This window comes from Pristiophorus japonicus, chromosome 1, assembly GCF_044704955.1.
Source record: "Pristiophorus japonicus isolate sPriJap1 chromosome 1, sPriJap1.hap1, whole genome shotgun sequence".
Classification (NCBI taxonomy): Eukaryota; Metazoa; Chordata; class Chondrichthyes; family Pristiophoridae; genus Pristiophorus; species Pristiophorus japonicus.
Window position 1 is genome coordinate 212,800,885 of NC_091977.1, and position 16,435 is coordinate 212,817,319.

The 16,435-nt window shown below is 41.9% G+C and overlaps 1 protein-coding gene across 1 annotated transcript in view; it reads right to left on the reverse strand.

Annotated features, from left to right (window-relative positions):
• The window catches only part of LOC139268349 (adhesion G protein-coupled receptor L3-like), a 484,368-nt gene that overhangs the window by 91,552 nt on the left and 376,381 nt on the right, over nucleotides 1–16,435 (reverse strand). Inside the window, exons 9-12 of the mRNA XM_070886428.1 lie at nucleotides 12,925–13,108; nucleotides 11,738–11,860; nucleotides 9,607–9,812; nucleotides 6,318–6,491 (exon numbers count right to left, since the gene is read on the reverse strand). Coding sequence (XP_070742529.1) covers nucleotides 6,318–6,491; nucleotides 9,607–9,812; nucleotides 11,738–11,860; nucleotides 12,925–13,108 — 687 coding nt within the window. The remainder of the gene's footprint in view (nucleotides 1–6,317; nucleotides 6,492–9,606; nucleotides 9,813–11,737; nucleotides 11,861–12,924; nucleotides 13,109–16,435) is intronic.

Sequence of the window (16,435 nt, forward strand, 5' to 3'; positions counted from 1 at the left end):
CCACATCTATTGGGGCAGAGAGGGAAAGAGTGCCACTAACTTTCCTGAAGATTCAGGTTTATCTAGAATAGACTCCAGCTGTTATCAATCTTATCCTCATGACTCGACTGCTTTCAGCTCACAGTAACTGCCCGACTATTGTCGGTGTTGTGCCGTGGACACTGGGCCACCGAGATAGTGGAGAGGTTGCGACCAAGACTGTGTCTACCAACATGTCACCTGTGATTCACCCCAAAGTCTTTTAGCCTCCACAAATTCTAGTAGGCTGTCATTTGACTGGACTTTAACCTAGCTCTCCAGAGACAAGAAGTGGTAGCAACATTAGCAAACGACAAATCTTCAAAGCTGGACGAAATAGACTGAAGCACGACATGCGCGGCCAATTTAATTATTAAAGAGGAAACTCAATAGCTTTTAAACACATACACTTCAGTGATCTCATCACAAGGAGAACACAGTGCTCTGCATCAGGTGCTGCACGCTTGTGGAGAACTCCGCCTTATATTTGGGGATATCAGTGCATTCTGGTTAGCAGCCAATTATCACGCAGTCATATATATTGTGTGAATACTCTGTGAAGTTGACATCAGTAGAATGAAGCAGAGACGGTATTTAGTTCTCTCTTCCAACTAAATGCAACGTTACAAGCTCCACACAGCTATACACTTGAGAACTCTTGACAGATGGTATTGTTTGTAATAAAGCTATCAAAATGTTAAATCAAATTAACAAAAAGTTTGAGGTCCATTTCAGCCAAGTGGAAGCCTATAAGGTATGCATATACACAATGGAGAATAAAATGCCATTGCCAAGAACTAGAACAGAAATGGTACAAAAAAGGTTAAAAAAAACCAATTAAAAGTTTTAAGAACTTGACAGTACAACATCTGAACTGATTAAAACCTAGGCCCTACTAATTGTCAACAACAAAGATCAAACAGGTTGTCTCAAATCCCTGACCATATTGCTTCCAGTGCAAGCACCAGTACGGTCTATAAATCTGGATTCTTCAACCTGCAAGCACTGTGCAATGAAAATGTAGAATTAACTCAAATATATGGGAATGTTTGTGAATTTTAAAAAAAGCGATTGAATCAAAAGAAAGGATCAATTAATGCCAATTAAAGAGTCTCTGTTCCTTTTTTGGAGCATCAATAAGAAAGTGCAGTTAGTGACAGAGAAAAATAGAGGTGGCATGGGAATCCAGAACATGATTGAGAGAACACTGAAAGGAACATATAAATCTTGAGATAATGAGCTCAATTTTCCCCAAGCCCGTTTTCTGGTGTACTGCCAGAGTTACGGCCATTTTTCTAGGCCAGAAATAATTTGCCAAAGTTTCCCCGATGTAGAATTTGAATTTCACGCCCCGCAGCGTGTCCAGTCGCCTCGTGGGGTGGAGCCTGCTGGCTGTGCCAAAAAATGAAGCCACACCTTCTGTGCATGTGTGGAAAAAAAAGTTACGTTTTTGACGTCGTTCCAATGGACGCACAAGCTCAGTACAGCTTGGATTTGGCAATCGGCCATTCTTAAAGAGCCAGTTGTGTGTGTGAGAGCATTGGAAAATCTCAGCTGGAGCAATACAAGATGCAATGCGGTGCAAGGACCAAGAATTTCTTACAGGAAGAAGCTGGACACCAGCAGAGGTCACATAAACGTTTCCACCCAAAGAAAAGAAGAAACGCTGGAACCAAGTTGCAGAAGATTACTGTGTAATGGTGACCACCACAAGATCTGGAGGCCAGTGTAAAAAGAAATGGCAGGACCTTGATCAAGTAGTTAGTGTAAGTAATATTTTCATTTATTCAATGGAATTACAATTGTAAATGTGACCACCTGTATGTCCCACCCAGCAGAAAGACACCCTCTCTAAAGAGTTGCATTTTCATATTTGCAGAGGAAGGTGGCACATAATAGAAGGGAATGAACTTGAACAGGAGAAGGCCCGGCAAATCTGCACCCACTTGGAAGAGAGGGTCGCTGCTTTGATGGGTCTTGCCTGGAAAAAAGCAACCACCACTGCACAAGCTGGGCCCACACTCGAGGGAGAGCGTAAGTCCTGCAAATTCATCATGGTCCTTCAAATCAGCCTGCCGCCTGGCCTGCGATGTGTGAGCCTACTCATACCACCCACCTTGCCCTCTCCTCTGCTGCTAACCATTTGTCTGTTCTGTTATCTTTTGCAGAACTTGAAGTCAACCCTGATGATGCAGATGATGATTCAGATGAGCCTGAAAACATCTTCCAATCTAACCCTCCAGACCAAGAGCATGGGGGTGAGGGGGAGGGGATGGAGTTGGATGAAGCTCCCATTGTTGTACTGACTTTGGAGGAGGTGCCGTTCATGGAGGTGACAGCCCCTTCCGTGACTAGTGGTTTGGGTATTGATGGGACATTCCATAGTTTCACACCTTCCGAGGTTGCAGGTCCCAGTGGTGTGGTGCAGCGAGGCACACCCAGGGCCCCACAGTCCCAGTCTGCGGGTCCCAGTGTTGGGGTGCGAGCCACACCAGTGGAGAGGAGGGGAAGGAAAACTTGACCGCGCTCTCCTGAGGTGTTTCAAATTATGTTATTGAGTGCGGAGAGCATTGATCTTACCCAATCACTCCTGGACGCCATCAGTGGGTTGAGTGATGAGGTTGCAGGACTGTCGGGAGAAGTAACAGCAAAGACACAAGAAATGGGAACGATATCCGGGACCATCAGTGAAGGAATAGTGGACATGAGGGAGGGAATGTCAGAGGTAGTGCAAACCACATCACTGACCATGAGCGAGGGAATGTTGCAGGTAGTTCAGACAGTTTTCCTCAACATGAGAGAGAGAATGTTGCAGGTCGTTGAGACACTGACAGATCGCATGAGGGAGGGAATGTTGAAGTTATCTGCTGCAATAAGGGAACACGGCCAGATCCCACGCCCATTGACAGAATCAACTGTCACTCCCACTCCAATTCCCACACCAGCATCCGAAGAGCCCAAAGCCGGACCCTCCAACTTGCTGCCTGACGTCGACGTGCACCCCCTCCCCCCCCCCCCCCCCGCCCAAAGAGGTGCGCACTACCCGAGATGTTAGAAAGAATAGATTTGGTACCAAGCCCAGAAACACTGCGCCACCAGGAGTGTCCAAGACCGAGCGCAGCGGGCGGTCTTCGAATAAGGTGGAGGAGAGGTGGGTGCAGCTTTCCTTTGCTCCTGCTGCTGTTGTTATTATTATTAGTTACTGTTGTAACTGTTCTCAAATTAAGAGTTTTTTGTAAGTTATGTAAATTTACAAGTTTTTAAGTGATCTGAGTGATCTTAAAGTAAAGTTTGATACAAGAATAATTTTATTACAGTTAAGTACATTGTAAACTTTTGAATAAAATATATTTTACATGAAAACTGATTTATGTTCCATTAACACAACACAACATGACGGAACAGCTTCAAACAGTAAACATGTCCATGTGGAATAGTTGTCGCTGAGCCCTCAGGCATCAGTAAAGTGCTCACGGATGAGCTGCTGGTGCAAGGCTCGAGCAATCATTAAAGGGACACGATGACCCGCCCTCCTCCGCCATCCTGCTCCGGCCTCAGGCACTTGCATGGTTTCCTCATCCTCATCGTCTTCCTCTTCCTCCTCCTCCTGCTCGTCACCTGCATCTTCCACATCATTATCAGCCACTCTCACCGCAGGTGGGTTTTCCACGATCAGGTGCTGCTGCCTCATGATGGCTAAGTTATGCAGCATGCAGCATATAACAGTGAACTGACCGATAATCTCTGGGGAGTACAGCAAGTAGCCATGGAATGGTCCAGGCTCGGGAATGCTGTTTCAATATGCCAATGGTCCTCTCTATGATGCTGCGCGTCGCAATGTGCGACATGTTGTATCGATGGTCAGCTTCGGTCCGGGTTACACTTAGGGGCGTCATGAACCAGGTGGCGAGGCTGTACCCTTTGTCTCCCAGTAGCCAGCTCTGCCCTTCTGGCTGCTGCTGCTACTGAAACATGGCAGATATAACACTGTCGCATAGTATGAACGCATCATGGGCGCTGTCAGGGTATCTTACATCGACTTACATGATATGATGCATGTCGTCACACACGAGCTGCACATTAATGGAGTAGAAGACTTTTCAATTCCTGTACATCTCGGAATCCTCCAAAGGTGATATGGGTACAATCAATGCAGCCCTGTACCTTTGGGAAGCCAGCAATCCTGGAGTCCACAGCCCTGTCATGGATTGCTTGGGTGGTCATGGGGAACTTTATGAAGTCATTCCTACACGCATTCCTACATGCAGCTGTGACCTGGCTAATGGAGACATGTGTTGCATGTTGAGAGATGACGCACACATCCCCAGTTGTAGCTTGAAACGATCCAGAGGCATAGAATGAAAGTGCAGCTGTAACCTTCATTTCAACTGACAAAGCAGTCCCCCTGATGCTTCTCGGTTGCAGGTCTGCTTTGACCAACTCACAGATCTCAGTTACAACTTCTTTGTGGAAACGTAGTCTTCTCACGTAGTCTGCCTCACTCAGGTGGAGGTACGAACGCCTGTCTCGAAATATCCGAGGTGGGTAAGGCCTCGTGCCCAGCACCCTATGGGCTCTGACGATGCTGATGCGATGAAGTCGAATCAATTGTCTCCCAGGTAGCACCATGATGCAGAAGGCTCGCACAAGGTATGGCATTGACAGTATTGCCCCCATACATAAATTTAACCTTTGAAAGAAGCTCAAAACGGCAGAAAAGCAGGCAGGCAGGACAGAATCGCAGTTCTCTCTCTCCCCACGGTCTGTATGGATGGACCACACCCAAAGGTCTTGTGATTTATCCTCTCTCTCTCCCCCCCCTCTCGTAACTAATTGAAGTCCTGTGACATCTCCCCATTCCTCCTCCTCCTCCTCCTCCCCCTCCCCCTCCTCCTCCTCCTCCTCCTCCTCCTCCTCTCCCTCCTTCCCCCCCCTCCTCCTCTCCCTCCTTCCCCCCCCCCCAATTCTGCCGGCCAAAGCTACAACCCTCCAGCCCTGCTTCAAGATGTTCGGTGGTGGCTTGTGTGTGGGTTTTTATAAAAAAAAAGAGAGAACTTCTGAAATCCAACAAATTTACACTTCTACATTTTACAGGTTAAAAAAAGTTGAACTTTATTATTGATTTTGATAGTGTTCTTGATTCCCTCTAAAATCTTCGATTTAAAAACAATGGTGTCTTTCAGCGCAGATTTGTGAATGTGCGCTGATTTTCTTAACTCACCAGAAGCTTTTTCGGGAGTGGCCAGATACGCCGACCCAAGAAGAAAAAATGTTGGCCAAACTGCGGACAATTGAAAAAACCGGCGCAGACATGAGGGAACGCCCCTATGACATCAAACAAAACTGGCATAGAAAAATTGTAACTAAGTCAGTTACGCCGGCGCAGATCGGAGGTGGAAACTTGGAAAAAAATAAATACAGAGTACGCCAAAAAAAAACGGCGCAAATGACGGGGAAAATTGAGCCCAATGCCCTGTGACTTTTCCACATTTGGGAGAGTATAGAGAATGAGTGAAATAATAAAATAAAACAAAAATTATACAAGTTTTGAAGATTAAAGTCTACTTGAAGTTTTACTTACAAATTGAAATATTTGTAGGCGCATCTCTCTTTCTCGGCATGTACAGTATCAACAATGACACATACACTTCAGCCCGTGGGAGTTACAGAATTTCACACAAAACACAATTGTGATTTAGTATGGGAGAGAGAGAAATTTTCCAGATTGTTAGATGTTCTTTCCCTCCTCCTCTTAAAAAAAAAAGTTCAGAAATCAGATGTTGCTGGTGTTAGAGTACTACCCAATAAAGTGGCTCAAAATCCAAATTAAAATTCTAACAGATTTTAGCATGTAAAACTATTGAAGCGAAGGGTCAGAGGAACAAGATGAAGACCTTAATGTGGCTCAGGTTCAAACTGTGTACTGTAGAAATCAAAAAGGGATTTAATGAATCAGGTCGAGCTATATGTATCAGGGAGAGAATGTGCATTCTACATTCTGTGCTGTGCCTTCCTCAGTTCCTTATGTGTGACTATGAAAAGGCCCAGCACATGTTGAAATACTTCCCTCATGTTATTCAATATCCTTCACTTGGGGAGACAGTACATTCAAAAGATGCACTGTCAAATATTTAATAATAGTCTTGTTAAATTAATTGATTTTCACTGGTCTATCAATATCAGGCACCTGGAACCAATTGTATTGAGCTCCTCTGTAATAATAGAGATCTATTTGACTTCCATAGTAGGCAAGTTTCATGTGCTTGGAGATTAAGACATTATGTCCTGCAACTCCTTACCTTGACGTCTTTGTGTGCCATGAGGACTGCAAAGTTTGTCAGATGATTGCAGGAGCATGTGGTATGTGTCCTGTTTGACCCCAGCATTCTGCAGCCCTGTGTAGACCAATACCCGGTCATTGTGCGCTTCGAGTAGCTCCAGAACGAACAATTTGGGTTAAAATTATTTTGGAGCTGAAACAAAAAAAATTATAAAACTTTTCAAACTGTGACAAGAACCATCTCTCCCTGTGTCAGTTAGTTCTTCAATATATCCATTCCCTTAATCAAGAAGCAATCTGTTACATGTCATATCTTCCATGTAGAAGCTATAAAATTCAGATTGCTACCAAGCACTTCACTATTACCAAATTAGCTCTTTAGTTTTGATGAATTTGAACCCACAACTAAAATCAACTCTATAACAACCATCTGCTTCATTTGCAATTCAGATCAGGCAATTTAACAGTTCCTGCCAATCGTGCATAACAGTGAACCCATTTGACTGTTAAAATGGCAATGTCCGCTGAACATTGAGGGAGAATTGTAAGTCAGTATCTCGACCATCAGATCTCGATTTTGGAGAACACACTACTTAGTTGTTTACCAGTAACATTTTTATAAGAAATAATAAATAAACAGCTTGCCTGGAATTACAAGAAAATACTGCCTTGCAAACCTCCAACTTCTTTGAAGGCATTACAGATAGAGTGGAGCTTGCTATGATATGGATTATTCAGAATTTCAGAAAACTTCTGGCAAATTTCTACATTTAACAAAAAAAGTAACTTCTAATTAAACTAAGTGTCACAAATTGAGAGTAAAACATGGGAATGGTAATAGAAAGGAGACCGACAACACTGGAGAGAGTCATGGCAGAGTCGGGGGATGGTACTGAGCGGAGTTCCACAGGGATCATTGCGAGTACCCTCCTTGTTTCTTATCTGCACAAAGAGCCTGAATGCTCGAACCATTGGTAAGCCTGTCAAATCTACAGACAACAGGAGAATGGGGAGAGCCATGGGGACAGAGGACATAATTAATGCTTGAAGGGGGTTTACAATTGGGCAGACAAATCAAAGTTAATAACAAAAAAGTGACACAAATATACAATAAATGAAAATAATTAGCACAGGGACTATTAGATGGAAGATTTCCACTGTTTGTGACTAATAGCAAACTGTTAAATGTGTTTTTATATTCGTGCATTCACAATTTTAGTATCATCAGCAAACAGCAGCAATCTTCCCCCTTAGAAATGGCTTGGCGTAACAATAGATTTTCATTATCTAGGTGATGTGGAAAAGTAATTAATAAAGCTGATATAATGCTTATATTATTGTAGCCAAAGTAGTAGAGTATAATTGTCACATGTTGAGATTTCTGACAATGCCTCCATGGAAGGATCTTGAAGTAATTTATATTAAAAATTCAAATAGCAAGTTAATTATAGCCCTCAAGGGAATAGAACAGCGGAGCTTGGAAATTTAGTTTAGTTTGCAGATCAAGACGGCAGAATCTTAGGCCTCCTGTCCGGCAGAAACAAAGCCTTGAAAAAAAATAAATGGAAGAATTTACTGCCCCGTGCCCGCCACCTCATTTTTCCCCTCCCAATGCACTGCTCCCACACAGCTAGGGTGGTTAAAATTGACCTCACTGGGTCAGGACACTAAGTCAGTTGTCTATCAAAGTCACATTTTTTTAAACTATCATTGAGCATTCCAGCACAAAAGGACAGTTTACCTCAACTTCATCACCTAATGGGTTATTTGCAAACTGTCAACAGATCTGTTTGACATGACAAAGTTGACAATATCTCATTGCTCCTGTCAAATCTGGTTGTATAGAAGGGAAGCAATGCTAAAGGCACTGGAGAGATTTGTAAAATCTCATCAACTTTCAAGCAAACTTTACTGAAGAAAATCAATACATGGATGCTTCAGAACCTGATTATGCTTTAAACATCTCTTTTGTTAGAATAATTGATGGAACTGGACTGCAATCTGAGATGGCCGGCCGGCCAATTGGACAACACTTTGCCTTTGACACCCAATGTCTGGGGCACTGAGACAGCATCTCTCCTTCACTAGTCAGGTGGTTTCCTATTGCAGTCAACAGAACATCCTGGAGTCACTGAACGGACACAGAGGCCAGGATAGTTTTTGGAGGTATTTTACAGTTTCATGTGTTTCTGGGAAAAAAAACAAGGCACAACACATCTTCACATATTTTGCCACAGTACCTTTCTAGTCCCTTTCACCTTTGTGAACAAATTTTGACAGATCCATAGTACCTCAACATGATAGCCAATATACCATGAATATATTGAAATCAGCTCTGTATAAGGTGAAATTAAAAACACTCTGATGACAATCTACAGACCCTTATTCCTCACCATACAGAAAGCTCCCATTACTCAACCATCTTGCAAAATGTTCTACCAAGTGTAAATAGTTGACCGATTTAATCTGCAAATGAGAGATGCAAAGAACTTAGACTACAGTGGGTTGGGGTCCTTGTGCATGAAACACAAAAAGTTAGTATGCAGGTACAGCAAGTAATCAGAAGAGAAATGGGATGTTGGCCTTTATTGCAAGGGGGATAGAGTATAAAAGCAGAGACATCCTGCTACAACTGTACAGGGTATTGGTGGGGCCACACCTGAAGTACTTCATACAGTTTTGGTCTCCAAATTTAAGGAAGGATATACTTGCATTGGAGGCTGTTCAGAGAAGGTTCACTAGGTTGATTCCGGAGATGAGGGGGGTGACTTACGAAGATAGGTTGAGTAGTTTGGGCCTATACTCACTGGAGTTCAGAAGAATGAGAGGTGATCTTATTGAAACTTATAAAATAATGAGGGGGCTCAATAAGGTGGATGCAGTGAGGATATTTCCACTCATAGGGGAAACTAAAACTAGGGGACATAGTCTTAGAATAAGGGACCGTCAATTTAAAGCTGAGATGAGGAGAAATGTCTTCTCTCAGAGGGTTGTAAATCTGTGGAATTCTCTGCCCCAGAGAGCTGTGGAAGCTGGGTCATTGAATATACTTAAGGCGGAGATAGACAGATTTTTGAGCGATAAGAGAATAAAGGGTTATGGGAAACGGGCAGGGAAGTGGAGCTGAGTCCATGATCAGATCAGCCATGATATTGAATGGTGGAGTAGGCTCGAGGGGCCAAATAGCCTATTCCTGCTCCTATTTCTTATGTTCTTATTTCTTATGAACTAGGGTGGTAGAGGGAGAAACACACACACACACACAAAGTAGAAAACAAACAGACCAATGAGTCAATATCCTCACTCACATCAATATGTTTTAAGGTAAAAACCACAGGAGCTGCCAGGTAGATTCGGTTACTTTCTTTGTTTATTGCCGCAGAGATGACCTGTGAGTTGACTATAACAGTGTGATTGGTTGACATCGCCTCACTTCCTAGCTTGAAGCTGGCATTCTCTGTAGAAAGATAGCTTCCCAGATTATTGTAGAGGACGAATGCCACTCTTATCTCACCTGCAAAGAAGGGATAAGGCATATTACCTTTACTGACATTTTGAATAACTGAAATGCAGTGATTATTTAAAGGTAGAGATTAAGAAAGTAATTGTGCCTTCCTGAAAAACTGAGTGCAGTGCAGTCTTAGCCTCTCATAACCCAAAAGTTCAGGAGAGCTGACTTTTCTCTTAGTCCATATAAAATGTCGCATAGTTGCAGTGGTAGATTAATTGGATTTTCAGAACCCAAAAAGCTCCGTAAAGTCCGTGTTGCAGTGCACTAAGAAGGAGCTTCCAAGCATGATGAGAAAATTGCTGGAACCAGATTTCTGTTATACACTCATTTGGCCAATACAGCTGCAATATTTGACTTTTGCTGCGTCTATGTATCATTTTCAATGGCAACACATCAACAGCCATTCTTTGAGAACCACAGGACAATTTTGACATTAAATAAAACTACGTAATTGCAATCTTTCAATTCATTGAGAAAGCACTGAACAAAAATACTGTGAGGCCTCCACCACACGTACTGTTCCTTATATTCTATTTGACAATCTGTAGACATTTAAAATAAATTGTTCCATAGACTTTTCAACAAGACCAAATGGACTCAAAAATGAAATCAATGTTGAAGCACCAATATTTAGGCTTCATTTTTATTTGGAAATACTCCATTGCCTGTGTTGGTATTATGGGGCCATTTCTTTTTGGAGGCAAAATGAATGGAGAGCAATAATAAACTTTTCTATGGGGTAGATCTTCACCATCGCCATCTGGGAGGATTGCCTGCACTTTGTAGAAGCCCCCTGATTTTCATTCCACTAAAAATCAGGCAGGTTCTGTAACAGCTACCAGATTACCGATCAGTAAGTGAAGACAAAGATCTGCCCCAGGAGTCTTGGTCCTGTGCTAAAATGTGTTAATGAAAATTAACCACAAAAAAGCTCGTTAAATCCTTGTTAAAGACCAATCATGAGCAACTCATGCTGATTTGCTCAGGGGATTCACATAGAAATTGAATTATGGACTCATATTCAGACTTAAGAGTTAGTTCTGTGAATGAAGGATAACTTTGTAGAGCATCTGTGCAGCTAACACTGTTTAAAATAATAGATATATCAAACTGTCCAATAAAAGCACAACAATGCTACAGGTAATTCAGATATCAGTATTTTATTAAGCTGAATTTGCAGCTTTTGTGAGTTCAGCACACAAACTTCAATTATAGTTTGAAGGAAATATAGAAATGAATCAATTGCATCAGCATATCAGACTAAGGATAAGATGCTGTGATACGATTCAGTAATGTTCTGATTATAGCAAATGTGATAGAATTTCAGAACATTTCAAAAACATTATTTCTTATAAATAAAGAACACATTTTAAGCTATGCCAAGCATGTTAGGAGGCCATAATACAACCTTTACAGCATTAGGGAACTTATATTATTTTCATGAAGTAAAAGAAATATATGCTACAAGGTTTATTGAGAAAATTGAGGAATTATAAGTGTAGCATGTCTTGAATAAATTGGTTAAAAATCTCATTTTTTTGTTTTCCCCTCATTTGGCTTTTGAGCATGTACTGAGGGAATGGTGCCTCAATTCAAAGTGAATCTGTGATTTGCTAAAAAATAATATGTGTGTTCTAAATTAAAGAGCACCTGTGCCAACACCTGCAGCAAAGCTGCTACATGGGATGACAGCATGGCATCTCTGATGGCATGGTCTTTCCATTATGTGCATGATCTTTTACTACAGCCCAATGTCCACACTCTGACAAGCAAGCTGCAGATTTAGAGAGGTGAGGACATCGCTCCCTCTCTGCTCATTACCTCCTTCAAGCCCCTATTGAGGAATATGGATAATCAAGAGTCACAAACCCATATCTTATTTCTGTCACACCTCGCATTTCAAGTTAACAATTTCAATTAAAACTTACCATTACGGCCATTCTTCTTCAGAGTACTTGCTGAAAGCTGGATGGAGTTCCCGTTTATTCCATTTTGTGGAAATTGCAGATCCTCCAATGTTCCATCTGTGCTCAAGCGGGCAACCTCCAACACTGTTATCCCCAAGAAAGCACAAAACAGCAATTAGTCTTTTGGCAACCAGACATTTTCAACATCAACTACAACACACTCAAGATCTAGTAGTCTGCTGTTCCATATTGGGGCATCTTATGAGTCAAAATATATTCTCAATGGGATGTTAAGTGTCGAACCAAAATTTAGCAATCTTGATAAAAAGGGACGTTCTCTAATTCTGACTGTATTTTGATGTGCCTTACATAGAATATACAGCACAGAAACAGGCCATTCGGCCCAAAACAGTCCATGCTTTCAATTATGCTCAACTCGAGCCTCCTCCCATCCTTCCTCATCTAACTCCATCAGAAAAACATCTATTGCCTTCTCCTTCATCTGCTTATCTGGCTTCTCCTTAAATGCATCTCGACTATTTACCTCAACTACTGTCTTCTCTGTTATTGTGGAAGATGTAAAGTCCAACCTGTAGTTTTTACCCTCACTGTTCATGTGGGGTGCAATTTTAAAAGTTGGACCAAGATGTTTTTCTTCTACTTGGTTTCACCTGTGATGGCCTATGGGTAGCACCAGAGTGTAACCATAGTGGCTCTGCAGAAGCAGCCTTCTGCTGATTGAGCTTCTTTCATAAATCATACCAGGCAATGTGCAGCAACTAGAAAATTTCTGCCAATTCGATTGAACCGTCTCTTGAAAGGCCTTTTTTAAGCAAATTCAATATAAAATGGTGTAATGTGTAAATTTCAGGCTCCACATGTTCCACTATTTTATAATAAGTTTGCTCAAAACATAAAGCCACATGGAGGAAAAAGTACCACACAAGTATCTGACATTTTTGACCTGCAAGGTTCAAATTCATTCAGCGTATTTCAGTTAAAGCCTTTGTGGTAATTGTGTCGATATTTTCTGCAGCTCCTGTAATTTAGTCTTTGAGAAAAATCAATTCTTAGCAAATTAGGAATCGTCTGTTCACTCATGGAACACCAAATAAATGTCTCTGATACTATCAAACAGTGCTTACTGCTAAAAAGAGATTTCTTAACAGTTTTAACTGTTGTCTAGTTTTCAAAATGACTGGACTCACGTATGTTTTCTGTGTTTTCTCGGACTATGTCCGTCTTGAGCAGATTATCAGCAAGGACGAAGGCGCCCTGCTCCACTGTATCAAGTAACATAGTGGCTGCTCGCAGCTGATCATTTGTCATCAGGTCTTTCCATGCGTCCAGGGCTTGAGGCTGCAAGAGGTTGTTAACTGTCTCCACCATGGCCTGCAGTTCAGGGAAAACAATGACATGGGATTGTAACTTTGCCTAGTGAGGACAGCCATGGGTTCATGCCACAACCACCCACGTCATCTCAGCAATACCACCATGGGGAGGCACGGAGTGGAAGCGAAGAGATCCCTATGAGGAAGGGAGGGCAATCTCAGCCAATCTTCCAAGCCTCTCAAGTTCACAATGCACAGCAGTAAAGCAATGCTGAGTTTCAGAACAATTCACTGCTTTACTGTAAGAAACGATGTTCTCTTTATGCAGGTTCAAATTAGACATGTGTAGAAGAACTAATCCACAAGTACAGTTCTGATTTATTTACAGTCAATAAGTATCGATGTACTGAAAACAATCTTCTTGCATTGAACATTTAGGATAACCTTAGCCACCTTTTAATCTGAGTTAGCTCGAGCAGACTGGTAAAAAAAGAATATTGTTTTTTTGCCCAAGGTAAGAAGCCACTGCTATAGATCCAGTTATTATCATGCAGACAGGATGGCTGAACTACTGTTTGCTGGTACTCACTGTGGAACAATTTGACTTTTCCAATAAATAGTGCTATTTCATTCTGAGCACGCGAGTGACCGAGATACATTTTCAGCATTTTAATACAATTTCATTTTTCTTTAGGCAAAAACATATCAAATGCAAGACAAGAATATGGTGCAAACAGAAAAGAAAATATCAGTTGCAATAGTTAATAAGCAGAAATGGTGCAATTTTCTTATCAGTCAGTTCTCACAAATAGACAAGCAGTGTCTCTATGCCCATTATATTCATGTATGGAGGCAGGCATGTCCTCACACCCCGCGTGCATCATGTTACTTCAGATGCCAAGATTCATTAATTTATTCATTCCCACCTGATTTGAACACCCTCCTTCTGCCCCTTTCACTTTCTGTGATAATAACGATGCTTCATGCCAACATTATACGTGTAAAGTGGTCCAATTGCCTTAGCAGCTTAACAGGTGGAGTCACAGATGCCAGTGGCTTACTGATGTAAAATGAACAGTAGTTAATGAGCAAGAAACACTGAAATGTTTAAGATACAAGCCTCCTCACCACAGAGACTCAATGGGCCGGAATTTGAAGTCTGAGGTGTACATCCGGAGTCCATCTCCTACCCGATAAAATAATCCACACCTACCTTCAGGCTACTAGGTTCGGAAGCATCCCTGGGATCACGTGGGCCAGGTCCTCCAATTAGAAAGGAGGATTCCTAATATGCTTATGGGGATTCCATTTACAAATGAAATCCCCTATAAGCAAAAGAGGAATCCCCAAATAATTAAATAATTTATAAACTGGAATAAATGTTCCCATTTTCAAATTTAATTAAAAGTCCTTTCAATAAAGCATATAAAATAAAAATGTAATAAAAAAAATAATTTTAAACATTTAACAAAAATTTACATAAAGAAATTTTAAATGTTTGTGCATGATTTTTTATTTTTACATTTTTAAGCTAAAATTTATATTAACCCTTATGCTGGTGAAAGCAAGCCTAAGGGTTTCATGAGCATTTGCTGGGCAGTAGTTGGCAGCCCAACTCTGCACCAGTGAAAGTGATTTTTGAATTGGTGCAGATGATCTGCCTTGACAGATCTCAAGTTCTGGGTTTTCACACATGCGCGGCACATTTGGAATCGCAGAACTTGCAGGGCTTTTCTGAAGGCTTACGACGGCATACCTGGAGTGTACACTGTCATCGGGTGTGCAAAATCCAGGCTATTGTTTAGAAGAGAAATGAACAAGCAAATCAAATTGGATAATCAATATTTTTTTTTTAAACAATAACTTGCATTTATATAATACCTTTAACATGGTGAAACGTCTCAAGGTGCTTCATAGGAGCATAAGCAGACAAAAATGACACCAGGCCATTAGAACAGGTGACCAAAATCTTGGTCAAACAGGTTTTAAGGACTGTCTTAATGGAGGAGGATGATGGGGAGGTTTAGGTTTAGAATTCCAGAGCATAGGGCCAAGACGGCTGAATTCATGGCTGCTAATGATGGGCGAAGGAAGTGGATGATGTACAAGAGGTCAGAGCTGGAGTTACGCAGAGTTCTCAGAGGATTGTAGGACTGGAGGAAATGGCGGAGATGGTCAGGGGCGAGGCCATGGAGTGATTTGAACACAAGGATAAGAATTTTAACATCAAGTCATTGGTGGAACAGGAGCCAATGTAAGTCAGCAAGCTTAAGAGTGATGGGTGAACAGGACTTGGTGCAAGTTAGGATACGAGCAGAGTTTTGGATGAGCTCAAGTTTATGGAGGGTGGAAGATGGAAGGCTGGCCAGGAGAGCATTGGAATAGTAGAATCTGGAGGTTACATTAGGGTGAATGACGATTTCAGCAGCATATAGGCTGAGGAAAGCGCGGAGATAGGCGCTATTACGGAGGTAGAAGTAATGGTGATGGTGCAGATAGGGGATCGGAAGTTCAGTTGTAGTCATTGTTGTATTGTAGGAAATGTGGCAGTCAATTTGCGCATAACCAGGTTCCACAAACAGCAACGTGAAATGACAATCATTTTTAGTGATGAGTTGAGGGATAAATATTGGCCAGGACACTGAGGAAAACTCCCCTGCTCTTTTTCTAAATAGTGCCCTGGGACCTTTTACATTTATCCGAGAGGCCAGACGGGACCTCGGTTTAACGACATCTCAACCGAAAGATGGCACCTGCAGTCAGCCTGGTTTTAGTGCCCGCAGCTCTGGAGTGGGATTTGAACCCTCAATCTTCTTACTCAGAAGCCAGTGGGAAACCACTGAGCCACAGCTGACATCTAAACATTAGGACAGGTAACCTTACATGGTATAATGTTCTTAGCCTCAAAACAGTGAATCCTCTGCCTTATCTTGAGCAGCGCCAGGGGAGAATCGCTGATCTATATAACCGTCTACATAACCACCAATTTTAGCGTGCGGATCCATCGCATCAGACTTCAAAGTGCCACACGTATGCAGGACAAAAATGAGAGATTTCCCTAAGTCAACTCAATCTGATATCTGATTGATTAAAGGTAAATTAATCAAGATGTCAATGGCCAATAAGAAATGGGAAAGTAGGGGAAAATTAGAAAATTGCTTAATTCCACCCACCCCCAACCCAAATAGCAACAGGAAACTATGAATCAACTCTGACGGGACTGGACAGGTTAGATGCAGGAAGAATGTTCCCGATGTTGGGGAAGTCCAGAACCAGGGGTCACAGTCTAAGGATAAGGAGTAAGCCATTTAGGACTGAGATGAGGAGAAACTTCTTCACTCAGAGAATTGTGAACTTGTGGAATTCTCTACCACAGAAAGTTGTTGAG